Below are 26,184 nucleotides of genomic sequence, written 5' to 3' on the forward strand. Positions count from 1 at the left end.
CGCTCCGATGACAGTTCTAACACGAACAGAGTTTTTAACAAATTCGCGAGTTGATTTTATCGGAAACCGATATTAATTATCATAATGTTCTACCTGGTATTCACACAACATAGTTTACTCTACTGCAAAAATAGATATAATGCTCTACCGCTATAATAATATTCAAATAGATTTATAGATTTCGAGAAATCCTGTGTGAAAATACTTTTTTCAATAACAGGTGATGGTTAAGGTGTTGAGTTATTATTTGCTATTAAAACAGCTGCAATTATTCCCGGAATAGATTCCTAGAATGTCTTAATAGTTTCTAATAGAATGCTGTTCCATTCTAATATCAAAAAATCCACTGATTTGGTGATATTTTGATGCTCCTCAAGCCAAGAACATTTGGCTGTATGTATGGACTCATAATCATCTTGGAATATAGCAGTGTTTGGCAGAAATATATTAGTCATAGTAAGAACTTCATCATCGAATAGTTTACCTATTCATTCAAGTCAATGAATCTGCATTACGTTTTTCGTTTTCAGAAGTAAAAAAGCAAGACATGAGGAAAACAACCTTCAGGAGTCTCAATTTTCTTCCAAACACAATAACTTTTAAGTGGTAATGATAATGAATGACTCTACTTCTATATCTATAATGTTCTATAGGCTGTTCCCTCTTAAATGTGCCATATTATGATGTCCCTGAATAAGTTTTAGTTAAGAATTTCACCCATATAACGTTTAACCTAAGAGTAATAAAAACAAGATTTTACTTTTTCTCTCACCTTTCATTATGACAAATTTAAATTAAGTACTGTATCAAGCCTAAAAATTCAATTTCATTAAAATATTTCATTAAATATTCAGTAATTAATTATCAAAACATAAATAACAAAAAGCTGATATTCAATAGGTAAATTCAAGCCCGTGTGGACGTATGGCCTTTCAGGCTCCAGAATGCACCACAATACATAACATATAAGGTATTCAGCCGCCACAGAACAAGGTGCTTCAGATTGATTGATATGCATAGTTAGTTCGTTGGGGTATATAAAAAATGGTGGTATTCATTGTGACCGCGCTAGGTTAACAGAATTGGTTAAGTGTAATTATTGCTATAAAGAATAAAGCGGTATTGTAAAAAGAGAGATATATATTATCAAATGTGTATATTATAAGAACCGAGATATATTTACTAATATCGATTACAACCTTTACGTTTATTATATGAAACATTATTTTCATACATCAAAAACAAGCAAATAGAAATACAGATAATATATAACAGTTCAACTGAAAAGTCCCCGGCCTGACACATAAATTATATCTAGAATATTATACTAGAATTAAATCCATATGTTTTTTAGTTAGCTCCAAGCCTCAAAAGATGCGTGTATAAATTGAAGTGTGACTGCTGTCGGATCACAAACCAATTGTGAATTATAGCATTTTGAGTGAAGCAAGTTTTATTATTGTGAAAAAAATGGAAAAATGAAATTTCGCGTGTTGGTAAAATATTGCTTTTTGAAGGGAAAAAATACAGTTGGAGCTAATACTTAGGTTGACGCCGAGTATTCGGACACTGCCCCAGGAAAATCAACCATCAAGGATTGGTTTACTAAGTTTGGACGTGGTCAAATGAGCACCGAAGACGGTGAACGCAGTGGATGCCCAAAAGAGGTTTTTAACGACGAGAACATTCACAAAATGATTTTGAATGACCGTCAATTGAAACTGAATGAAATAACACACACTCTAAAGATATAAACTGAACGTGTACATCATATCATTCCCGAATATTTTGGTATGAGAAAGCTCTGTGCAAAGTGGGTGCCGTTGACAACGACGTGCCGTTGAAACAACGACCAGTTGATGATTCGGAGCAATGTTTTGAAGATGATCAAGCGTGATAAACCCGAGTTTTTGCGCCGATATGTGACAATCGATGAAACATGGCTCCATCTTTCCTCTCCAAAGACAAATCGACAGTCATCCGAGTGGACTGCACACGATGAACCCGCTCCAAAGCGTGGGAAAATGAAGTGAAAGGGATGGCAAAAATTAATGAAATGGACTTCGAATTGCCTCCTCAACCACCGTATTCTGGCCTGGAAAGTGAGGCAAAGGACACATCGTACTACAAAGATGGTATCAAAAAATTGGAGGATCTCTATAATCAGTCTATCACCCCTGAAGGGAATTATGTTGAATAAAAAAATAATTTTGGCAAAAAAATGTGTTTTACTATGGTAGTCCGGGGAATTTTCAAACATATTTAGTCATTTAATCAGTTAAAATATACTGAAATTATAATTGAACCAAAAACATATTTTGGATATTATAGTTATATCTAGATCAAGTAATTAATTAGTTTATGTATCCGAGAAATATTAATATTAATAAATCATTAATTATTGGTATTCTAAATATGTTTGTATCCATAAACAAACATAAGTCAATGTTACTTTTAAAACTTTATTTACATTAGGTTTTATTTATTAATTATCGGTAAAGTAACTCGTAATTAATTTAAAAGTAAAATATAAATAACATATTTTATATAATGTACATTGCGTGTTGCATATAACTGAAAGAGTCGAATTATATCGCTCGATTATTGAAAATGATATTTTCCATTACAAAAATATGTTGATTATATCAATTATAAAGTTCGTTTCGCATGGCATCAACATTTTAAATTTATTTTTGGCATTGAAATGTAAGAAACTGGGGAGTGATATGGCATTTTATTAATATTTTTATCATATTTTTTCCAAGAACACCAAATAATCTTTCAAATCACGTCATAATTATTATTTGTAACATAAAATATATATCATACCTTAAATTTATTTATATTATTTGTTATTTATACTTATTTGTAACGTATTTTCATAGATAACAGTTTACATAAACAAATATTAAAAAATACATGACCAAATAAGTTTTCATAATGATGTATTAGTTTAGTCATCCCAATATTTTCCACTAAATGTCAATGAGTCAGAAATTCAGCAAAAAAATATTGGCTTCATATCAATTCATAACAAACTCATTGAAACTAGCGAAATAAATTCAGAAAAATAAAAATTAAAACCTGTTTACTATTTACTTCGAAAATATTATATTTTTTATTATAGTATCAATAAAGTAAATAAATAAATATAATTTTGAAAGAAAAGCGAATGATTCAATAAGAAAAATATCAAAAATGTTACACAAAATATTTTTCATTAAAATAAATATTATAACTTGATACATACCAGATATGCTACTTAATTATAAAGAAGTACGGGAGAACTTTTAGAGAAAAAATTTGAAAAAGGATATTTCAATAGAAAAGGTAGATAGTTTAAAGGAGTTTGCTAACGAATTAAAATTTAAATGAACCACAAAAAACAAAAAACTATAGAGATAAACATATATAGTCTGTTCCAAGTTATTTGGTACATACGTCATTTAAATCAACTCATTTACCATTATAGTACATCTAAAAACTACAGTTAATTATGCAGCCACAATAGTTTATAGGTTAGAGTTATAACCTATCACTATAGCTTTCAATAATTTTGTATACGTCTGACAACCGGACGATTTTGACAGGCTCGTTCGATTACATGTTCGACCTAATCAGACAGCATTGTCTCTTTTTAACTATAATAAAATGAGAACGAAAATATCGTCTGATTCCAAAACGAATTTACACGATTTACATTACTTGATGACGTATGTACAAAAGAACTTTGAATAGAGTATAGTTATAATAAACATAAGAGCAACAAAAGACGAAATACTAGATACAATATACGTAAAGGTCTCATTCTTATGGAAAATATAAAAAAAGTATTATGTTCTTCAGTGCTGTAGAAGTTGGATTTAAAAAATATTTGCTCTTTTATGTGTTACAGTATTGGTTTTCGCAATATTTCACACAATGACTGTTTCATTTTTTTTTTCACAATAATACTCACTATTTTGTTATTCGACTTATATAGCTCCATTAAACAAAAGTCGCATTTAAAACAGCAAGGACAGGAAAAGATCTTGATAAATGAAGAGGATAAAATAATCTTCGAAAATAAATAATCCCTTTGTGATTGATTTGGAAAAACTCTTAAATTTTTTAGCAAACTAGATATATCAATGAAAAAACATATTTTTGGATAAAAAGAAGGATTCCGATAAATAATAACTCGAGTTTTACTTCATAAATTATCATGAAACAAAATCTGTATTCAGTCCAAATTCAACAATTTCTTTTATTTTTTGATCAGGGCAGTGTATCAAAACACTTCCATCAATTAAATATAAGCCTTTCAATGAAAATATAATATTTCAGTAAGAAAAGAGTTATCTTCAATAAATAATATTATCGTCACACAAAAACTGCCTTCAGAACAGGGAAAGTTGGAAAAAAATATGACACAAAAGAAGACGAGGAAATAAATTTCGAAAATCCTTTCATTTTTTGATCAGAGTAATGTATCAAACTACCTACATCAATTAAATATAAATCTTCGGATGAAAATAGAATAACCCACTAAGGAAAAATTCAACTTTAATACATTATTATTGTTATCAAATAATTATTATCAATTATTATTAATTATTATCCAACCTAAACTACATTTAGAATGTGGGAGTTGGAAAAATGATATCTCAAACCTCATATATTAATATAAAGTATATTTTTGCTTAAAAGAAGAATGATTCAGTAACGAAAAACTTTACTTTTCATTCATCATGTAACAATCAATTATATAATTAATTAAATGAATAGAAACTCTAATACATCACGAATATTAATTAAAATAGAATAATAAGTACCACTTTTGAAGCAAACAAACACATAATTTTATTGATAAATAAATAATAAAATATTTTAACGTGTTAATTTAGTTACTTCAACATTTGCCATAAAATTTACAAGTTACCTCCAATGGCCTGTTCAGTATTTACATCGACAGTGAAGAAATAAACTACAGACCAGTATATTTATTTATTTCAAGATAAACACCAAAATATATATATATATATCCACTAATAAAACAAAGTCGTGTTTTACCTGAACCGTGTGGGAGTTTTGCGAAGTGCGTAACGACTAATGTCTGAAAATAAACAAACCTGTTGAAAATATTCCAATTACAACGGGCACAAGGTATGTCTGTCCACTTCTCTCGATCTCGGAACGACACACGAGATTTCCAGTCGATAGACCTGGCTCACGTTGCCGGTGGAAGCGTCGCGACGCACTGATCGACGTCGGGAGGTTGGCGTCCTTTCGAAAAAGGCAGGAGCGTCATATACAGGGCGCCGACGGGCCCAACGTGCAAGAACTTTTAGGAGGCGCTTGCCGAACGAATTCGATTTTCAAGCTTCTCTTATGGTAGAGTGAAAACAATAATCTAAAAGCTACATGTTACTAAAACTTGTTTTCACAATGTATATTTAATATAACAGGTCAATTGAAAAGTCCCCGGCCTACCATAGTAAAACACATTTGTGGCAAAATTAGTTATTTTTATTCAACATAATTCCCTTCAAGGGTGATACACTGATCATAGCGACCCTCGAACTTTTCGACACCATTTGTGTAGTGCGATTTATTTTGTTTCAAAATAGGCCTCAGTTTCGGCGATCACCTCTTCGTTGGACGAAAATTTCTTCCCAGCGAGCATTCTTTTGGAATCTGAGAACAGGAAATAATCGCTGGTGGTCAGATCTGGAGAATACGGTCGATGAAGAAGTAATTTGAAGCCCTATTCATGGATTTTTGCCATCGTTTTTACTGACTTGTGACACGGTGCATTGTCTTCGTGAAGCAGAACTTTCTTTTTCTTCATATGCGGCCGTTTTTCGACGATTTCGTCCTTCAAACAGTCCAATAACGCTATATAGTAGTCGTTGTTGATGGTCCTTCCTTTTTGAAGGTAGTCAATGAAAACTATTCCATGCGCATTCCAAAATACAGACACCATAACCTTACCAGCCGACTGTTGCGGTTTCCCACGCTTTGGAGCGGGTTCATCGTGTGCAGTCGACTCGGATTCATCCATTGTCATATATCGACGCAAAAACTCTGGTTTATTACGCTTGATCATGTTCAAACACTGCTCCGAATCATCAACTCGTCATTGTTTTTGGTCGTTGTGAGCTCGCGCGGCACCCACTTGGCACAGAGCTTTCTCATACCCAAATATTCGTTAATGATTTGATGTCACGTTCAGTTGATATATAGTTCACTATTAACTTACAGCCATTCAAAATCATTTTGTGGACTTTTTAAATGTTTTCGTCGGTAACAAGCTCTTTCGCGCGTCCACCTCATTCTTCATTGGGCGTTCACCGCCTGCGGTGTTCATTTCACCCCGTCTAAAGTTAGCATACCAATCATTGATGGTTCATTTTCTTTGGGCAGTGTCCGGAAACTCGGCATCAAGTCAAATTTTTGCTTCAATTGTATTATTTCCCTTCAAAAACCAATACTTTATAAACACGCGAAATTCCTTTTTATCCATTTTTTCACATTAAAAAAATTTGCTTCACTCAAAATGGTATAATTCACAAACTAATAATCCGACAGCTGTCATATTTACACACGTATCTTTTGAGGGTTAGGGCTAACTAAAAAACATATGTATTTAATTCTAATAGCGCCATCTAGGTGTCAGACCGGGGACTTTTCAATTGATTTCTTATTATATCTCTGTATATTTATCCAATATATAGAATATAATTGAGCCATAATTTTAGTTGACTCTAGTAATGCAAATTCTAGTCAATTACAATACAATGAAGATATATTTTAGAGTTTTCTTGTCATTTTAATTTCAAACTTAAGTGCTCTAGATCGGTGACCCCTATTTACAACCAATTTTTGTGTCCATCAAAAAATATACAAGGAAAACATTCATGCATTTTTCTATACATCCACAAACCCATTCATTTTTTAAATAATCTTTTTAATAACATCTTTATTAGATACTATACTAAGCGTATATATTATTTTAATTATAAATTAATTTATTACTACTTTTAATTTGTACTTGGATTAATTCACAAGCAAGACGAGTGCGAGAATATACATCAATATGTATTCCTAAATTATAAAATTATAATAACTTAAGCTATAGTTTACACTAAAGGTATACACTTTATATAAAGTTTGTATGGTTTGGTTTGCTTCAATCTCCTCACATCCTGCACTTGTATTGCTTCCACATTAGTATGATTTAGTAATCTTCTTTCGTGTTTCAAGGCGAAATCTTGGATAACTTCGCAAATCCATTTGATTTCCAGATCATCGTGCAGTTCTTCGTTGGTTACATAGCAATAGGCATTGGTAATCAATCGAAAAACCTTGTTTTGACAGCGTTCTATGACTATTTGATTTGAATTTTTTGTGCAACCCCATATTTGCACCCCATAGGTCCAGATTGGCTTTATAATTATCTTATAAATCAACCTCTTTGATTTTAGATCAAGTTGAGAGTATCTTCAGACTAACCAGTATAGTTGTTTTATTTTGGTTCTAATGTGTTTTGCTTTTTATCTAACGTGATGTTTCCAATTTAATCTACCGTCAATGTGCATGCCGAGGTATATATCAGATATTGCTTGAGGAATCGGGCATCCATTGAGTAATGTAATTAAGTTTTTATTATTTTGATGCAATACAAAATTAACGTGGACAAATTTAAAGCTATTTAGTTGAATTTTCCAATCTTTCCTCCATTTGTAGATTTTGTAGACTGCCACTTGCAGTTTTTCTACTGTCCTAGGCAGAGATATGTCATTTGCCATAATAATTGTGTCGTCAGCAAAGGTTCCAAGTAGTGTCTAAGAGGTCCTAAGACGCTACCTTGTGGAACTCCAGCCGAAATAGTTTTAAATGTCGATAACGCCATTTCGTGCGATACTCTAAATTTTCTTCCGAAAAGATATGACTCCAACAGTTGACAATGGTTACGCGGTAACGATTTGATCATCTTACAGATTAATCAAAAATGCCAAACCTGATCAAAAGCTTGTGAGACATCCAGGAATATTGCCGGGCAGTATTTCTTTTCCTCGAACGCTTTCTCAATAGCCGCAGTTACTCTGTGCACTTGATCCATTGTTGAATGGTGATTTGGAAAACCACACTGGAAATTTGGTATTATTACAGAATTTTTAACATGTTTAAATATTAGTTTCTCAAATAGTTTTGATATTGCAGGTAACAGCAAAATAGAGCTCTAAGATTCGACTTTTTCTGCAGGTTTGTCAGGTTTTTTGAGCATAATTATTTGTGCAACCTTAAAGCTTTCCGGGACATGCTTCAGTCTTAAACAGGCATTAAATATATATGTCAACATGATTATTGCTTTTCGTAGCAGTTCTTTCAATAATCCAGGTGAAATGTCATCTATACCAAGTGCTTTTTTAGGATTGAGGTTATCAATTTCAGTGGCAACTTCCATGGATACATTAGATTTAGATCTACATCGGGATGTATCCACGGTAGATTCTATATCATTAGGTCGAAATATGTTAGCTAAGTATTGTGCGAATAATTCAGCTTTTTGATGGTTGCATCGAACCCATTCATTTCGATTATTTTTAATTGGCGGTACTCGAATAATTCGGCTTTTAAATCTTCGAGTTGCTTGCCATAGCGAATAATCTTTGTCTGCTTCTGAGCTTAATTCACTTACATACTTTTGAAAGCAATTCTGTTTATATTCTTTGATCTTTTGAATTTTTTAATTAAATAAATGTCCCTATTAAATAAATTTGCGGGTGTAACTTTTCTCTCTATTTTCATCAGATTGCTCAATAATAATATCTGCTAATGGTCTACCTTTTCCTTTAAATTCCAACTTTTCTTGGTAATAATATTTTAAAAAATTCTTCACGCTAATTAAATTAAAGGCCAATTCCATAGTCACAGTTATTAATATTGTCATCATTAACTAGCCGAAAGTCACGTAAAATTCCAATACAGATAACCGATACTTGATCTCTACTTGAATATCGGCTTTGTTTTAGACCATTTCGACGAACACGTGGATAGCGGAGTGTTGAATGAGCTGGCAGAGCACTGTTGTACTGATAAATAATAGATAATATTTTAGTATTTTAGTAAGATCACTATTATGCAGTGGGAGGCTTAATAGTATATCAATAAAAACACATTTTTAGATGAAAAAAGTATGATCAATAATGAAAACTTTTTCTAAAAAATAATATTTTAAAGGGAACACCTAAAATTCCTCTAATGATGATTTCAGTGATTCGTAGCAAATATAATTATATATATTATATAAAATTAGAGCAAACTTACAGTCCCCCATTGAGTTTTTACTCTATTAACCTACGCTAACCCTTAAAATCAACATAACTCAGGTCATATCTCAAATTCAACTTTCGACGTGTGATGTACCGTGTTTCATAAGCAATAATAACTGGTACTTATTGAACTTATTTAACCTGGAATGATTGCTTCTCTCTAGAACCTCAAATTAACATTTAGCAAATAATAGCGTCTACCAACTAAAGTGTGCACAATTTACTACTACTTCTTGAATTGTTTGTAACGGTTGCGATTTCATTATATAATTATTAAGTTTTATACGTATCAAACATCAAAAATTATATTTACTCCTAAAATTAGAAATTTAATTCCAAAATATGCCCACTGTCAATTTGTAGGACATTTTTTCATTTTCCAATATTCACACATTCATAAGTATTTCAAAAGCGAAACTTCAAAGTATCGCACCGGCGTTGACAAATTAAGTCCGGGTTGAAAATCCGAAAATTGGCAGCGTTATTACCAACGTCAAATACACACTTTTTTAACGCGTTAAGCGCGCCTTTGAGAGCTACATAATAAATCTGATCAAAGTGAAGTACCATCAACTAAGCTGCTTGGGTTTAAATTATAATTACATGTCTACATAAAATATGCTGTGCTTCCTCAGATAAACGACAACACCCTGACATCTAGTGATGATTATAGGAAACTACGGTAAATAAATTACAGAAAAACGTATACTGGAAAATGTCAACAAAGTCATCACCAGATGATATACACCTTTAAAACCCCAAAAATTGGAAAAATGTTTCTGAGACCCAAAATAAACATTTCTAAAAGATAATGGAATATTCATCTATGTCCGAAAGGATCCTCCGTTCGCTCGAGAGCATTATTAAAAATGACCTAGAACTGTAAGTTTAACATAACCTTTACCTTTTCATGGAAATGGAAATAAAAACCGTTGAAACATGCGATTTTTTGTAGAGAGGATTTCACGATAGTCCCCACAGAAGACAACTCGAAAAACAAGAGTCCTGTTTTATATGAAAGTCACCACTTGGGACTGGAATCGTGGTGTGTAAAATATGTTTATCAGTATATATGCACTGAACTGTTCAAAGTTCGGAAAAGTCTCGCTGAAAAGAAACTGGGGTACCTGATCGGAGAGAATTTGAATTATATACTAATGGGTGGATTGTTTATTAATCCTGATGTAAATACTTTTTGGAATATGAAGAGAGAACTGGTAGAAAGTGATAAATTGGGTTATGAAGAAGAATTCAGATTCAGGTGAATATTATTAGAATTTATAGTAATGAAGCAAGCCATTGTTAAACATTAATGTAGGCAGTAGTATCTCATGTAATAGATAATCTTGAAAACAACCAACATGTATGTTTTAAAGATATATTTTAAAAAAAATTAATATATATAGTAATAATAAGTTATTAGTTATTATATATGATAAATTAATACTGTTTAGAGAAATATCCACATCTAACATATTAGGTCTCAGAAAATATAATTGACGAAATTATAAACATATTAAAAATGTATGTTTCTTCAATTTATATTTAAAAAAGTAATCGTCGTTCAATATGTCATTTTATAAAAGTTCTTGAAGTAATGAAATAGAAAAGTCTCTTTTTACTTAAACAAATTGTTTATATATCAAGAAATAAAATGAAAAGTAATAACCACATGAAGAAATTTCTGGGCAGTAAAATTTTTCCAATGAGGCACTCAGTCTTTAAAGAAAAATTCTACTCAATTGAGATCACTCTTGCAGTTCTCGTGTAGATTTCTCATCAAATTTTCGTAGATACTTTACGTTTTAACATTTTATGTAACTCTAGTTCCATTATTCATTATTTTTTGTTGTTACTGGTAATTATTTTCCCTGGTACTGAAAATAAGTTGCATATGCATTAACGAAATGTGCCACTATTTCACTCAATTTCATCGTCACTTGTTTTTTGACAATTTGTTGTCATTTGTTTTACATCATTACTAAATGTTTTGTTTTATATGGCATAATCCGTATTTCTTTGATGCTTTTTCTACTTTACATAATGCATTTTCCTTTCTCGATCAGCAGTCAGCAGCAGTTCTTTCTTCGATCTTATTGTTAAAGCTGAATCGTTTGCATAGCCTATTATTTGTAGTTTTCTCGGGTATTTTATTCTTTGTGCATGTAACCATCTAAAAACCGCCATATTTATATTCATAACTTCGTCTCTAGGTAATTTTCAGTAAGGAAGATCAATCGTCTCTTTCTAAACTTTGCTTATCATTCCACTACAGACACTCTACTAGTGATTTAATCTATTAGGTGTTTGCATTTATACTGATAGTTTTTTCACTCTAAAAAAGCAGTTATTGGGAAAAATCTGTACAGTATATTGCATTTCAAATATTTACCATAATTTTCTACTATTGCATTTTTTTACAATAATACTTCTTGCAATTCATAGTATTCGAACTTTTTTGGTCCAGCAGGGTGTTCTTTGTTCACGTCAAAATAACGTCTCGTATTTATAGACTAAAAAACTCAATAACATTAAGTGCAAAACTATTATTTTATATAGAGGGTTCAAAATCATCGAATTTGAGAGTGAGATTAGGCTGTTTAACAGTAAACTACTCTGATTTCTCACTTTTACCATTAGATATCACTGCTGATAATTTTGATGCTCTATATTCCAACTGATTGGTCAGTCAATTGATATGTTCCCTTAAGGTTCACTGTCTGTGATGCAAAGACAATTTCATTATTTCCTTTCATGTACAAATATCGAGAGAAATTTACCTCATGACAATAAAATTAAACAAAAATTACTTTTGCAATAACCTAATATATATCCAACTTATCGCATCGTAACATTTCAGCAAACTTATACTAACAAGAAAACATAAATCAAACGAAGCATTCGCTTATCGAAGATGGCTACTAAAAAGAATACTGGAAAAGATGTCGAAGAACGGTATACCTCCCTCTATCGGTAATTTGGAAAACGAGTTGGCGGTGACATCGGCTGCTGCAGATGGGTCCCAAAACAACTATCACGCGTGGACCCATCGGATATGGTGCATGGAACATTTCTTGCCGTATTTTCCTGACATCCTCGCCAGGGAAATGCATTTCAGCGAAAAATGGATAAACGAACATGTATCAGAGAACACCGGCTATCACTATCGACAGTTTCTGATAAACTTGTTCAAGAGTCACAGGCAGCTCGTTATGATTCCGAGATATTTTCACGAAGTGACCAAACGACTAAACCTCTTCAATGATGACGAACCTATACAGTTATTGATCTTTTTACTCGGCAAACCACCGAAAAACAAGTCGTTGGAAGACATATCGAAGTACATAAACATCATGATTGTCCTTCTGTATGAACTACTCGCTGTAATAGAAAACATCAACGACATGTTCACCGAGCACGAATGTCTCTGGCTGCACCGAAGATACATTTTGTATAATCTCGTTCAAATTGCGGACGAGTATCTGGGCGAACCTAACAACACTGCCAAACAGGGAAAAAATGCCAGTATTTGCTTTAACCACGAATCTCAGTCGAGTTATGGGAACGCCGTCACTAACATCGTGAACGAAAACTGCGAAGCCAAACAACCCAAGATATTCAAGAGCCAACCGAACAAATTTCAATCGTCAAATCTGTATTGCGTCTTGACGGAGCGCGAGAAAGAATTCATCACGAAGAACTGCGCGGGGAGCGCAACACAAATGAATCTAGCCAGACGGTACGAAAAATGGCTCAAGTTGATCGTTGGATTCGATCTGACATAAGTTGTGCCAATTTGTATTTTTGTTTTTTATTTTTTTCGTTTATTAGTTTATTTAAGAAGTTTAGAGAACAATAGGTCTTTTAAATAAAAGAATAACAGAACTATCATTTGTTTTATTCCTTTAACAAAGTTATGAACCATGCATTATCGTATTTAATTCAAGTTAAGTGGATCATTTAAATATGCCAAACCATGTGGCATTTGCAAAATATAACAATCTCGTTTTAATTAAAAAAAAAAGAGTACACAAATAAAAGCTTTTATCGTGTATATGTTATTGTATGGTTTATAACTTCAAACACATGATCACTGCGATCTTTATCTCCAGTTTTTTAATCACGCGATGGTATGAATTATATTTAGAAAGTAATATAAAAATGTCATGTGCCCACTCTGATCCCTGTGATGTCACTCGAAACTGATGTAATTAGAGGGTCTAAATTCCATTTAAATACCAAAACAACTATTTTTGGCAAAGATGTAGAATACACAGCCAATGACCAAGTTACCTGTGAAAAATGTACATGTGCCCTAATCTAACAATGTTGTTAATGAGTAGTCCATTAAAAAATAATCTCTTTATTATTCAACTGAAAAACATACTTTTGAGTTAAAACTGAATTAAACCTTCTATGAATACTTAATGCTGTTTAATATGCCATAAGTACGTTTTAATTAAAACAATTTATAAGCGATGCCTGCAAAGCGGCAACATTGCGTCTGGCTTCGGTACAGTTAACAGCTGATCGTTTCGAAAATTTTGTTTTTTTCAGAAATAAAACCTACCGAGCTGTAAACAATAACATTATTAGACTGGTGAGTGATTTGTTACACTATCTTAACTTTTTTTCATAATTTGGTACTTTAGACTTTGGTTTTCGATATATTTAAACTAATATCTGCATATTATTGCTTTGACTAACTGCAAACTGGTAAATAGTTTTCGTATTACATGAAGTACATTTTAAAAGGGCGATCGATTAACCCATTTTTGATTTTCTTATTATATAACCTCACTTTCGAATTCAGGAAAACCGATTATGCCAGAAAGACTGAATATTGATGCCCCGCTTTGGGACCAGAGCACATTTGTTGGCAGATTTAAACATTTCTTATGGGTGACAGACCCTAGAACTTGCGTCGTTGGTAAGTACCACACGTTTTCAAACAAATGCCTAACGATAAAATAATTTTAACAATTAATATAATGTTGTTACAATCAAATAGTGACAATATTAAGAATTGCTAATTATATAAGTTATATGTCCTTTATATATTTTCATAGGACATAATTTTATTAAAAATAACATAATAGAATGATTATTGAATTGTATTCATAAAAATTAAAATAAATTCACTTTATAATTTCTTATTTAGTATCGTTTCTTATTTAGTTATGTTTGTAGAGTATATTTTTTCAACCATATATCCATTATTAAATTTAATTCATAATATTTCATTTAAAACATTCTAAATTAAAAAAATACATATCTGGACTATTTTTTGTTGTGTAATATTTTTGTAACTTTATATTAAAATATTATTATTTATTTAATCTCTGATTATTTTAAAACCTATGTTCATGATCATTTAGGATATAAAGGAAACGGATATGCGATATTTATAGATAATGTTGATAAAATGGTGATATTTATAGGTGATGAAGCTTTAGATAAAGCCAAACAACTCGTAGAACAATACCGTAAAGGCGCCGAACCTCCGGGTACCACAGTGGACCAAGTAATTTATGCCAAAAAGTTGTACGAAAGCGCTTTTCATCCGGACAGCGGTGAAAAACAAAATGTTTTCGGTAGGATGTCATTCCAGGTTCCTGGAGGTATGGCAATTACAGGCGCTATGTTACAATGGTACAGGTAAGTTACCGTCTCAGAAATTCGTTTATGACTATTTTTGTACTTAATTAATCAAAACTGGCGATTGAAACTAATTATTTTGCTGATCCATTTAAAATGAGAATTTATATATTTATATATGTATTTGTATGTTTAGACTTGCTTTACAACTGACAGCTGTTACATATATTAATTAGAATATTATTTATGCTCATTTTTGACATTATGATCGGTTATATTAATTTTTAGAACGCCTTTTGCGGTAGTCTTTTGGCAATGGGTCAATCAGTCCTTCAATGCTTTAGTCAACTATACGAATCGAAATGCGAAATCCCCAACAAGCACAACCCAATTAGTGGTAGCCTATGTTTCGGCAACGTCGTCAGCCATGATTACAGCTCTGGGTTGTAAATACTACTGGCAGAAACGAGCTAGCCCCTTTGTTCAAGTAAGGATCAAAACAATGCTTTACACAGAAAATGCCATAAACGCATTTGTTTGCTTCACAGAGATATGTTCCATTCGCAGCTGTAGCAGCGGCCAACTGCGTTAATATCCCTCTCATGAGACAGAATGAGTTCATCTATGGCATTGACTGTTCAGATGAAAAAGGTCAAATTGTCGGACAATCAAAGGTTGCCGCCGCTAAGGCGTTTACCCAGGTAATTCGATTACATGAATTATAGTGTATATAGAGATGAGAAAGCACTTTTTTATCCTTCGATATGTAGCATGATTTTCTTAGAACTATTAGTGGCGTAACAATCTTATATAGTAAGCTAATCAGTAAGTTATTTATATTATATCAATAGCAACATGTAAATATCTAAATTAATTATCTGGGTTTTGGGAATTTCAACCTTTTGTAGTCCAATAAACTAGCATTATTGCCTGTAAATATTAAAGGTTTTGTCTTCAACCATTTTTTCATTTATTGAAATAAAATATTTAAAAAACACCTTCCAAAAAGTCTATATTTGAACACTGAAAGTATCTCAATGCGATAATTATGCTCAATATATACATATTCCTTTACAATATATGCATATTTTAGGTGATTACATCTCGTATAACCATGTGTGCTCCAGGTATGTTGATCTTACCTGTAATCATGGAGAGGGCAGAGAAATTCCCCTTTATGAAGAAAATAACCTACTTGCATGGACCCATTCAAGTTATGGCGGTGGGTTGCTTGTAAGTATTGCAATATTTAAAATTAAGCGTGTTGTTATAAATGGTTTATAATTTCAGCCTATCGTTCATGGTCCCTGTAGCATGTGGACTGTTTCCCCAGAAATGGTAAGTTTATATAAATATTTTGTCGGCTTTTGGTTTAAGGTTTTAGTTCTTATCTAATAGTATTGTTAAAAATACTATAATTTTATTTACATTGTGGGGGAGACGATGTTTTTTGTTTTTATAGGCAATATTGCGATTTTCTATTTTTCTGGCTATTCTTCTATTGGCTGAGATTTTGGTACGCTCCTTGCCTCTTCAGAATGTTGTGTTCTTTCTGTTTTATATCACTAGTGCAACAATTAAAAGGCACATGTAATTGGACATTGTTTATTCACATTATTTACTTATTAAATCAATTATATTTATTTAGCTACATAGTTCCGATTAACTTGTGATTTAAAACGTGTGATATATTGCAATGTATTTTGCAGTTCCATGAAAACTAGCACTTTGGCCTGGATTGAACCGGAAGCCTACGAAAAAATCAAGAACAACTGTGGCGACAAGGTACCCGAAAGAATCTACTTCAACAAAGGATTGTAAGACGAAAATACTAGTATAATATAGCAAGAGAATTGGTATGACTTTCACAGAAAAGTATACGTAAATACGCATGGGCAAGTTTTAAGAAAAATTAGCTGACATTAAGTTGCCAATAGTTTTTAGCGATAATTTCATTTAGGATCTCACTTTTTATTGTTTTATTACATTCTATATCCGGGAGGTTGTTAATTGTTTATGACGATAAAGATATATACCCAGTGACAATAATGGAAAAAATGCTTAATAATATTTAATTCCTAGGAAGTACGTTTCTCCAAAGTCATTTAATCGATTGCCAATATGCACTTTGAGAAACACTAGCTATTGTGATATATCTTCCCAGATACAAACGCACATTACTCTAAATTACTTAAATGATTCTTAATTCGTATTAGTTATTATTTATTGTAAATTTTTACACCTAAATTATTAAGTTTTACCTATTTAAATTTTTACAAATTCTTTTTATTTGAGAATATATCATAGGACCCTGCTGTTACGGAGTGTTGGCAACTTCGTGACAGATTTCTCGTAGTCGGAATAGTAGTGCATGTTACTTAAAAAGTCACAGCTAAATTGCAACTTACAATAAAAGTTTTGAAATCAGAAAATAAACCGAGGCAATACACATACGCACAGGAACTTTTTGTTTTTTATACAATACATCGTCCGTATTCGAAGCAATATTTTTTCACTGTTATATTTTCTGTAAAACGATTTATTGTTTGTTTTTGTTTTTACTATTGTATGCGATTTATTAAATCAACTTGTGTTAAAATGGTTTTTTACTTACCCTTGTTAGAAATAAAATTTTTACAGTTTTTCCATCGTTTTAGCACTTTTTGTCCGCCATTATGGCAAAAAAATAAATAAGAAAGGAAGGGAATTAAGTATCGTTATATAAGCTTTATAAAACAAAAATTTCTTTTATAAAAAAGAAAACGAATTCCCTACATACAGTCCATTCAATACAACAGTGAACCCACGTTGTCTAAATTTATGACAAAACGCCGCAATGTTGCCACATCAACGAGCTTTAATTTATTTTGGCTTTGACATTTAACAAAATTTTAAATAAGCAGCAATTTGAAATTCATCAAAACAAGCGAAGCGCCAAAACAATGTGTGCAGGTTTATACCCTGTAATTACTATCAGTAATGTTTTGAAGACGTTTGACAACCAGACGAATTTTGTATGCAGATAGGATTGTATCTCTATTTTTAGTTAGAATAAAACGAGAAGGAAAATATTGTTTGATTTTAAAGGAATTTACAAATTACAATACACTGGATATCGTGATGACGTGTTATTTTAAATTGGCTATATAAGGCTGGAGAAGAAGTAATTTTAGTTTTTCCTAAAAGAATTTCAAAATTAAACAGTTCAGGTTCATCTAAAATAGTGACGCCAACCATTAACCAGTTTTGAACCATTTACATAACACGGAATACCAAACGGAGCTCGATACTTGGATTCCACGTGAATTAACAGTGAAAAATTTAGCGAACCTAGTTTTCATTCATGAATTTTTTATTAACAACTAATTCAATCAAAGCAAGCCTGTTAAAGCAAATTGAAAAACGGCCTGAATGGGTCAATATGAAAGCATCTACCCTATAGGCTGGACTATATCCCGTTCGATTACCATTTTTTCGTTAAACACTTCACATATATCATCGCTTAGTATTTGAAATTCAAATAAATAAATTTGCTTTGAAAAATACGAATAAAATTCTCAGATTAGCAGAATGATAACCTGTACATTCGGATCTCATACTATACGAATTTCAGTAATGGAAAAATAAAAAGTGTTTACAAAAGTACAAAGTATTATTATGTGTGTAGTTATTGGTATTTAGTTGTTAGTACCCAGTCGCGATTTGAATGTCTCAACTCTCAACAACACAGACAGGTGAAAAATCAACGCAAATGCAACAAGAAGCTGCAGCTCAGCAGATATTTCCATCAAAAGAAACAAAAACAAAGACTTGAAGGTAGATTCCACGTATTTTGGTCGAACATAAACTAGGCTAATGTATGAACACATTCCTTTGCAAGATGTTCTTGAACAATCGTAAGTGGTGAAAACTATATTTTATAGTTAGTGAACGAGAAACTACTTTACTGTCCTTTTACAATCAATGATACGATCAATTCCACATTGTTCACGTGACTTAGAAAACTCTCTTTAATCCACGATGGAACTCTCTTTCGCAGGAATTGTTATAATCCTTCTTTTTTTATAAATTTTTCAACAGTTGTCTGTTTATTAAATCATAGCGTACTACTTCTTTTGTTGTAAACAATTCATTTGACGAATTTTCGTACTGACATCGGTAGATTTAATTTTTATTCGGTTTGTAGATTAGCTTTAAATAGTCAACGAATGGTTTATATACTAGTTTGCTTGACTGCCTCGTACCTAATTTCCACCTAGGAGATCATTGAGTATATGGATTTGTCGCATCAACCTTATAAACTTTGTAATTACTTTGACAGTGTCTTATACTTAACCTGGGATTCGAACGATGGTCTTCGGCATTAAATCTTCCGACTGGTAATTGATCATCTTAGAGAGACCATCCTCAAGTTTTACTGGCGTGTTTTTGGTCGGATGTACCAAATCGGTTAGTTCTGTTATCACTGTGAGTGGTGAAAACAAGAACACCCCTTCATAATGTTGGAAGTAGAACTTTAAATTCTAAAACAAATACCTTATCATCTTCTCAAATACTAGCCTCCAAGAGACCAAATGATTACAATTACAACTTAATAGAAGTAATATTAATGGGTTGCAAATTGTAAAGTATCAGAAATTAATAATCTTGAAATCTTAGGTGTACTAGTATCACATTAAGGAGAATTATTACCTCTTATGTTAGGTCATGGTAAGAGGCAATGAAACTTGAGAGTTCAAAATTAAATGTTTGAAGAATATATAGTGGGGACCTTGTGACAACAATGTGCCTTGGAACACAAAACATTAATCACTGTATTTTACAGGTAATTAGATACAAACTTGAATGTGGTCTTTAATACTTTAGTCAAATCATAAAAAAATAAACACAAAAGTATAAATAAAAAATTTATTTTCAAAATAATGTTATATACAATTATTTATAATTTCATAAACATTTCCATAAATAATATTTTTTCTATATATAAAAATACAAAGGTTCTGTACAAAAACAAACTACATACTAAACATTGATAACTCCTAATGGCAGTTTGTGAAGCTAGATCTCGTTATCATATTTACATTCAACCCACTCTACAATTAATTGTTGACAACATAGTAACAAAAATGATTTTGCTCCATTTCCATCCAATTCAGGAATTACTGAGTTTAATTAGATTAGGAGGTATTGTATTAGTAGTAAATATAATAAAATACTATTGTTTAGTGACTGTAATTCAAGTTGATATATAAATAAGAATAATTTAAAATAGTATTCGATCAGCAAAATCAGATGGATATATTCATGTGTTTCAATGAGGACGAAAATATATATCAGGCCTTGCTAGAATGGGAGTATTTCATGTTGTTTGATTCGATGAGCATTGAGGCGTCGCTCATCATACGAGCATTGCTTCGGACTAGAAACAGTAAGTGACATTCTTCATATACTGTCAACTGCACTCTAGCACAGACTAGGCCGTGCAAAACTGTTGCACGCTGAAGATCTAGCCATCTGAAACAGATATTGTATTGTGAACTTATTTTGAACCGTAATACTTTACAGTACTTAATCAGAAGAAGTCTAAGATGCTAAAGCAGATTAACAATATGTTAAACATACCTCTGAAGTGTAAGTTCTCGTTCCCTTACGGTGGATCCTAGAGACACATCGGATGGTCCCCAGAGGCTGAACTCTAAAACTGCTTTCACTTGGGTCAGTGACACCGATCGTTCATTGTTCAACAATGACTGGATGAGGCTGGTGGTTTTTGAATACGGTTGGAGAAGCAAAATAGCTTTAGCTGCACACATGCAAAGACTGCCGTACTTTTCTTCGGGGGAATTGAGGGTCATCAACTCTGGCGTCATACTGTTTAAAAATAATAGTTTAATATTTTCGAATACGTTTTCCTATTGTCATTAGTAAAGGGTTAATAGTTTATAAGCTTTATTCTCAGGCGTACACCAAGCGTTTGAGAAATGTAACTTATTTACAAGTTTCAACAAATGTTACCGAAAGAGTGTATTGAACTCTTAAAGTTGCATATCTCAACCAGAGTGTTTGAATGTCAAGAATCGAATATGGCTTACTCAATAATTAAAGAAACTAAAGCAAATGTACCAGAAGGAAGTGTAATGGACCTACATTAAGTATTACAACATTTATTGTGAGACGAATCTTGAAACAGAAATCTAATGGAATGAGTATATTAAAAAGAAAAGAATTCAGATTATTTTTAAAAAGTACACTGCAATCAGTAACTAAGAAATATAAAATTTACCCTAAAAGAACTATATTATTATTACATGAAAATATTTACCCTTGAAGAATGCACAGTCTGTGATGAGTATCCCTGTCCATATCCTTACAGAGCACAAAACTGCTGAGGCTTAACGGCAGTTCTTCGATTCCTTGAGCTTGGAGCATCTTTAGGGCATTCACCAGTTGCAGCATTATAAAGAACCCATCCTTCCAGGTTTCATCCTGCGTTGATTTATTTTTCAAACATTCGCCATATGTTTCAATAGTATTTATTTGCAGCCATGGCAATACTGCTACTGTAGCTAAAAATCAATCATTGTTGTTGATAAATAATTAGCAGGCAATACGTTGTTCAATATTAAAAATAGAACTAAAAATTTGACGTCTTACTAAATACTGTATAACCCATAAAACTGCACAATTAAATTATAGGATTTCAAAGATGTAGCAAGCATAGACACATTCAAATGGGACTTTAAAAAGGATGAGATTTTTAAACCAAGAACGTAAAAAGTACCGTTAGTTTATGTTCAGAGATTCACAATGGGAGGAACAACATAAATTCAGATTATTATCGTAATTTTTTTGAGCAATTACATAAAAAAATTCGTAGAAAAAGTTCCAACTTATCAAGGAAAAAAAATTACTTGCCGTCAAGATACTACACCAGTTTACATAGCTCAAAAATATCTATTGAATATCTGAATTAAAGTAGGAATGGTTTCAACATCCAGTTTATTCAGCCGGTGTTATTTTAGTTCTGCTCTGTTCACACAACAAAAATTATTTTGCAAAGTGTATTGAAAAAGTTGTTTCAACAATTTAAAAATTCATATCATCTTTGTGAACTTATTGAACAATCTAATATAGTGTTTAAATATTTTCTTCAGATTAAAAAATAATAGTTAATAATTCATAATTTACCTTGAATATATTTACTGGTTCCTTCCTTTTTACCCGGTAACAGTTCACTAGATACCAGGTCACTAAAATCGGTAACTGAATTCAAATTGAAAGTACCTAGGTTCATGGTAGATGAGTTAGAAGCGACCCCAGTACTAAACATCAGGGTGACATGCTGAGCACCCCACAAAGCTTGATGGAAGGTTCTTGAGCCGATGGTTATCGGAGTAATGCCCGATTTCATAGTGAAGTCCGTTAGACGCAAGTTGGAACACATTTTCAGCCCTCTTAACGCTGGTTGAACGAAGGCAGTTTGCTGAATCTGTAAAGCAATAAGCGTTTTTACAATTGAGTGTTTCAGCTTGAAAATATCCTGAACATACGTTTTCAAGAACTTGAGCGAGAGCTTCATGATTTGCCACCACTACAGCGCCGTAGTTGTCTTCGAGGTTCTTGTGAACTATGCTCCTACCTTTCCTTGACCGCAATTTATGCGTCCTGCCGTTTTGAATCCAATCATGATCATCTTCAGTTACCTAAAGGAAACCGTCATTAAGAGCCTTTTTTCACTATGTTGTGTTTAGACTTACCTCACTTTCACTGCCATAGAAACTGTACGGTGAATAAATCTCGGATTCTGTTTCGCTTCCGCAGTATGTCAAAGACAAGCTTCTTGGAATATTTCCATATTTGAAATACTCGCCAGAAACATCTATAGAACTCTCGGATCTGCAAATAACACACAAAGTCAGCACTAGGCACGTTATATCTTAAAACAAGTATTTACCGCTTGTTTAACCTAATAGTTTTCGTTTTGGGACTGTTCTTGCCACTTGAATCACTACTGGGACTACTCGATCGAGTGTTAACATAATCGTACACGTTTTCGGTGGACTTTATACGATTATTTCCGATTGGTTCGTATATATTCTTCTTGCTTTGCATTTGTTTCTGCTGCATAGCTTCTCTTTCTCTCATACTAGCTGTCCTCACTGGCTTATTGGGGACAATAGCGGATCTAATTTAACATAAAAGCAATTAATATTATATTGCGAACAAAATCAAGACAACTATCATACCTGACCTCTCCAATGTTAGCATATACCGTTTCAGTTTTGTTTTTGTTGGTGCTCGAACTGGAACTACTCCTGGAGAGCGCTTTTTGTTTCGTTATGACCTCCAAACTTTTAGGTGGTGGTGGAGAAGATACGGGAGGCTTCCAGTTATCGTAGTTCCTCGGTGGTGGAGGAGGTTTAGCCGACTTGGGACTAAATTTGAAGAAAAATCACAATTATGTATGAATATTTTGATTTTATGAAAACATTGCTTACCGTTCTATGCTGTTAATATTGAAAGAATCGACTAGGTCCGGCTTGGTAACCACCTCAACCTTGGAACCATTCAGTTCGGTAGGATGTACTATCACTAATCTAGGTTTTGGTTTTGGCAACACTACCGTCTCTTCACAAGTCATCTCGGAGGAGAGCTTGGGCAGGTCCTTGCTGGAGCCCATTCGTAAGAATTTTCGCAGAGAAAAGCGGCCTTTGGTTTTTTCCTTACGTTTCTCATCGTTACCATTACCCTGAAACAAATCAATTAATAGAAGACTTGGTTTTGAATCGGATTTGTAAATAACTAAAAAATATACGTTTGATTGGGAAATGAATAATTTCGGTTTTTTCTTGGCATCTTTAATAACGCTTGTTCAGTGAAGCCATACTATAGCAATGGAATTATGATTTTACCCGTAAAATGGTAAAAACTCATGCATCAAAATGTGCAATGTACTTATTCCTCAGCGAATCATATTATTTGCCTCTAAAAAGTTTGAACTTAAGAAGTTGAAATAATTTTTACTTATTTCAAATATTTTAATGTTTTGGGATACAAAACTTACCACTAAATTATCTGTAGAAACTGAGAAATTCTTTCTTGGTATCGGAGCGGGCGCTTGATAATCTTTTTCCGGACTTGTTCCGTTGAAGCTGTACATCTTCGGTGTGCAAGAACTGGCTCTTTCGTATCTGTCCTTTTTCTCGATTTCCCTCACAACTGGCGAATCGACATTCGTGAGAGCCGTGGAGTTTCTGCCGTATCCCGGAATATTTTTGCTGGAAAAACCAGTTGTAGCATTAAGGACCAGCGTTTCTTCAGGTGGTTTTGGCGCTTTTCTTTTATTTAATCTATAAATCAATATTGGTATTAACTCGAAGTGTTGAATTTTACTTCCTTCGCTAATGTTATTTGGTGAAGGATTAGTACGCATTCTTTTAACTAGTGATTATTATGATAACGGTTTCTTTCGTCTCTCTAGTACCCAATAAGAAAAATATAATATATTTTTAAAATATTTTATTGTATTGGTGATCATTCGAAACGCTTTATGAAACCAACATGTGTAATATGTTTAATATACTAAAGAAGAATATTTTAATACAGCTTACTTACGTGTCGATCTTTGGACAACTAAAACATTAGCCCCATTTAGCACCTCGATCAAAACAGTAAGCAATTTATTTTTAAACCATAAGTAAGCATTTATTAGCCATATTGAACTTTCGTAAGATGGTTGCCATTTATTTACTTTTTTAATATTCATCATTAAACTTTCTAAAAATATTTCATCTTTGTCAATTTACAATATTAGCAAGTATTTTAAATTTACGATTTCATATATACACATACTTCATATTGAGAGCGTATAAACATGTTAGTATAATGATAAACTATTAGAATTAATTATGATGGGTTATTCGCCATAGTCTGAATGAGTTCTTACTCTCGTCTTTATTTTTATCTTTACCTGGGATCAACTTCCCCTGAATCCTGCTTTGTCAGTGGCTCCTTGGCAAAGGTAGTCAATACTTGATTAGGCGTTTGAATGTTATTCTGCATGCTCATTGGTTTCCGGGTCAAAACAACAGCTGGTTTGGATGGAATTTTCGGTTTCTCATAAACTGACGCGTGATGAGCATTCGAAGCTGGCGCGGTACTGCTACTGTTGTTTACATTACCATGTAGAAAAGATGTTTGGGTTTCAAGATGTGGTGGGGGTGTTGTTGGGAGAGCTGGTAGTTCGGGTGCTTCTGGGTCTTCGCGACCATCAGGTTTACCGGCTTGTTCTCGGCTCTGTGGGGGTATTGTCAGAGATGGGAGCACCTCTTTTTTAGCACTGACGTTGGAATTATTGGTAACTGGTAAGGCATTACTAGAAGAGTTTTGAACTTCGTTCTTAATGAACTTTGAGGATTGTATAATATCGTTAAAGAGTTTCTGATCACCATCGCTGAGCATTTCACTATCGTTGTTGTTGACTTCCTCGTTTGGAGGAAGAATGTCCTCATTTAATTTTGTATTTTTTTGGTTCAGGAGCTCTGTTTTTGGCCCGGATGATTGATAAATAACCGGTTTTTCCATATCTCTACTTTTCAGCGCAGGAGTTCGCGCCAGAGTTACTTTCTTCTCGCTTTTGCTCGTACTTTCTGACTTTTCATTTCGAGTGGTATTGATATTTTCCTTATTCGATTTCCTATCAATATCGGTATCTTTTTTTGACTTCTCCAAAATCTGAATTGGATTGATGCCTTTCTCTAGGGTCTCGGATATCTCATCCAACAGCGATTTCTCTTCCTTACCACCTATAACAATATCATTCTCGGGCTTGTGATTATAACTGGTTAAAACAACGTTAGCATTTCTGTTGTTCTTCTCCGTTACATTGTCTTTTAAGCTTTTCGTAAAACCTGATATGTGAGAGAGATCTTTGTTGTTGCTTATTATGTTATTGTATTTCTTGGAACTGTCCTCGCCGAATGGGGTTACCGATACCAAAAGCGTCTGCTTTTTGCCTTCAGCGTCTACCAACGGCTTGCCAAGCTTCAAATGAGCATACGTTTTCTTTTCTTCTATCAACTCCTTCAGAGATACCGTGTTGAAATTGGTATTTTTCTTGGTCTGTCTTCGGAGCTCCTTAGTTAGTTCATCTTCATCCGAGTCGGTTAACAAATCATCTTCGTTTATATCTTCGGATTCGTATACCACGTCTTCAGTTTCGGTTTCTTCTTCTTCTTCTGATAACCAGTCTTCTCCGCCATAACCTAAC

The 26,184-nt window shown here is 32.8% G+C and overlaps 4 protein-coding genes and 1 long non-coding RNA gene across 13 annotated transcripts in view; 2 read left to right on the top strand and 3 right to left on the bottom strand.

Annotated features, from left to right (window-relative positions):
* The window catches only part of LOC143196611 (uncharacterized), a 132,721-nt gene extending 127,480 nt beyond the window's left edge, over nt 1–5,241 (bottom strand). For 2 of the 3 annotated variants that reach the window (XM_076404445.1, XM_076404443.1), the window contains exon 1: nt 5,112–5,241. The gene's annotated coding sequence lies outside the window, so the exon portion shown is untranslated. Of the gene's footprint in view, nt 1–5,052 lie in introns of all 3 variants that reach the window. The other variant, XM_076404444.1, reaches the window with a different exon arrangement.
* A 4,784-nt stretch (nt 5,242–10,025) lies between these two features.
* On the top strand, nt 10,026–13,205 carry temp (protein prenyltransferase alpha subunit repeat-containing protein tempura). Its single transcript, XM_076404450.1, has 3 exons — nt 10,026–10,199; nt 10,273–10,578; nt 12,178–13,205. The coding sequence occupies exons 1-3, from the start codon at nt 10,129–10,131 to the stop codon at nt 13,100–13,102; spliced, it is 1,302 nt and encodes a 433-aa protein (XP_076260565.1). The 5' UTR covers nt 10,026–10,128; the 3' UTR covers nt 13,103–13,205.
* On the bottom strand, nt 10,684–12,238 carry LOC143196615 (uncharacterized). Its single transcript, XR_013005774.1, has 3 exons — nt 12,098–12,238; nt 11,710–12,037; nt 10,684–11,652 (listed from the first exon to the last, which is right to left on the bottom strand). It is a non-coding gene; the product is annotated as an uncharacterized LOC143196615 (long non-coding RNA).
* Nucleotides 13,206–13,642: 437 nt separating the features above from the next.
* Nucleotides 13,643–17,514, top strand: Sfxn2 (Sideroflexin 2). 2 transcript variants are annotated; one of them, XM_076404451.1, is made up of 8 exons: nt 13,643–13,917; nt 14,131–14,247; nt 14,759–14,975; nt 15,204–15,402; nt 15,464–15,616; nt 16,009–16,148; nt 16,206–16,253; nt 16,625–17,514. In XM_076404451.1, exons 2-8 carry the CDS (start codon nt 14,142–14,144, stop codon nt 16,734–16,736), a joined length of 975 nt encoding a protein of 324 aa, XP_076260566.1. In that variant the 5' UTR covers nt 13,643–13,917; nt 14,131–14,141; the 3' UTR covers nt 16,737–17,514. The 2 variants fall into 2 exon arrangements, with proteins under 2 accessions (XP_076260566.1, XP_076260568.1); XM_076404453.1 differs by having other exon boundaries at nt 13,903–14,033.
* A 2,295-nt stretch (nt 17,515–19,809) lies between these two features.
* Nucleotides 19,810–26,184, bottom strand: part of LOC143196616 (uncharacterized) — a 126,968-nt gene continuing 120,593 nt past the window's right edge. For 4 of the 6 annotated variants that reach the window (XM_076404454.1, XM_076404455.1, XM_076404456.1 and 1 more), the window contains 11 exons: nt 24,886–26,179; nt 23,980–24,265; nt 23,414–23,664; nt 23,162–23,350; nt 22,870–23,100; nt 22,673–22,811; nt 22,466–22,618; nt 22,104–22,404; nt 21,238–21,481; nt 20,538–20,786; nt 19,810–20,429 (listed from right to left, as the gene is read on the bottom strand). In XM_076404454.1, the coding sequence (XP_076260569.1) occupies nt 20,249–20,429; nt 20,538–20,786; nt 21,238–21,481; nt 22,104–22,404; nt 22,466–22,618; nt 22,673–22,811; nt 22,870–23,100; nt 23,162–23,350; nt 23,414–23,664; nt 23,980–24,265; nt 24,886–26,179 (3,518 nt within the window). In that variant the 3' untranslated portion in view covers nt 19,810–20,248. The remainder of the gene's footprint in view (nt 20,430–20,537; nt 20,787–21,237; nt 21,482–22,103; nt 22,405–22,465; nt 22,619–22,672; nt 22,812–22,869; nt 23,101–23,161; nt 23,351–23,413; nt 23,665–23,979; nt 24,266–24,885; nt 26,180–26,184) is intronic. The other 2 variants (XM_076404458.1, XM_076404459.1) reach the window with 1 other exon arrangement.

This window comes from Rhynchophorus ferrugineus, unplaced genomic scaffold (genome assembly GCF_030347505.1).
Source record: "Rhynchophorus ferrugineus isolate W39M unplaced genomic scaffold, kcgeb_rfMv2 rfM4, whole genome shotgun sequence".
NCBI classification, from domain to species: Eukaryota; Metazoa; Arthropoda; class Insecta; order Coleoptera; family Curculionidae; genus Rhynchophorus; species Rhynchophorus ferrugineus.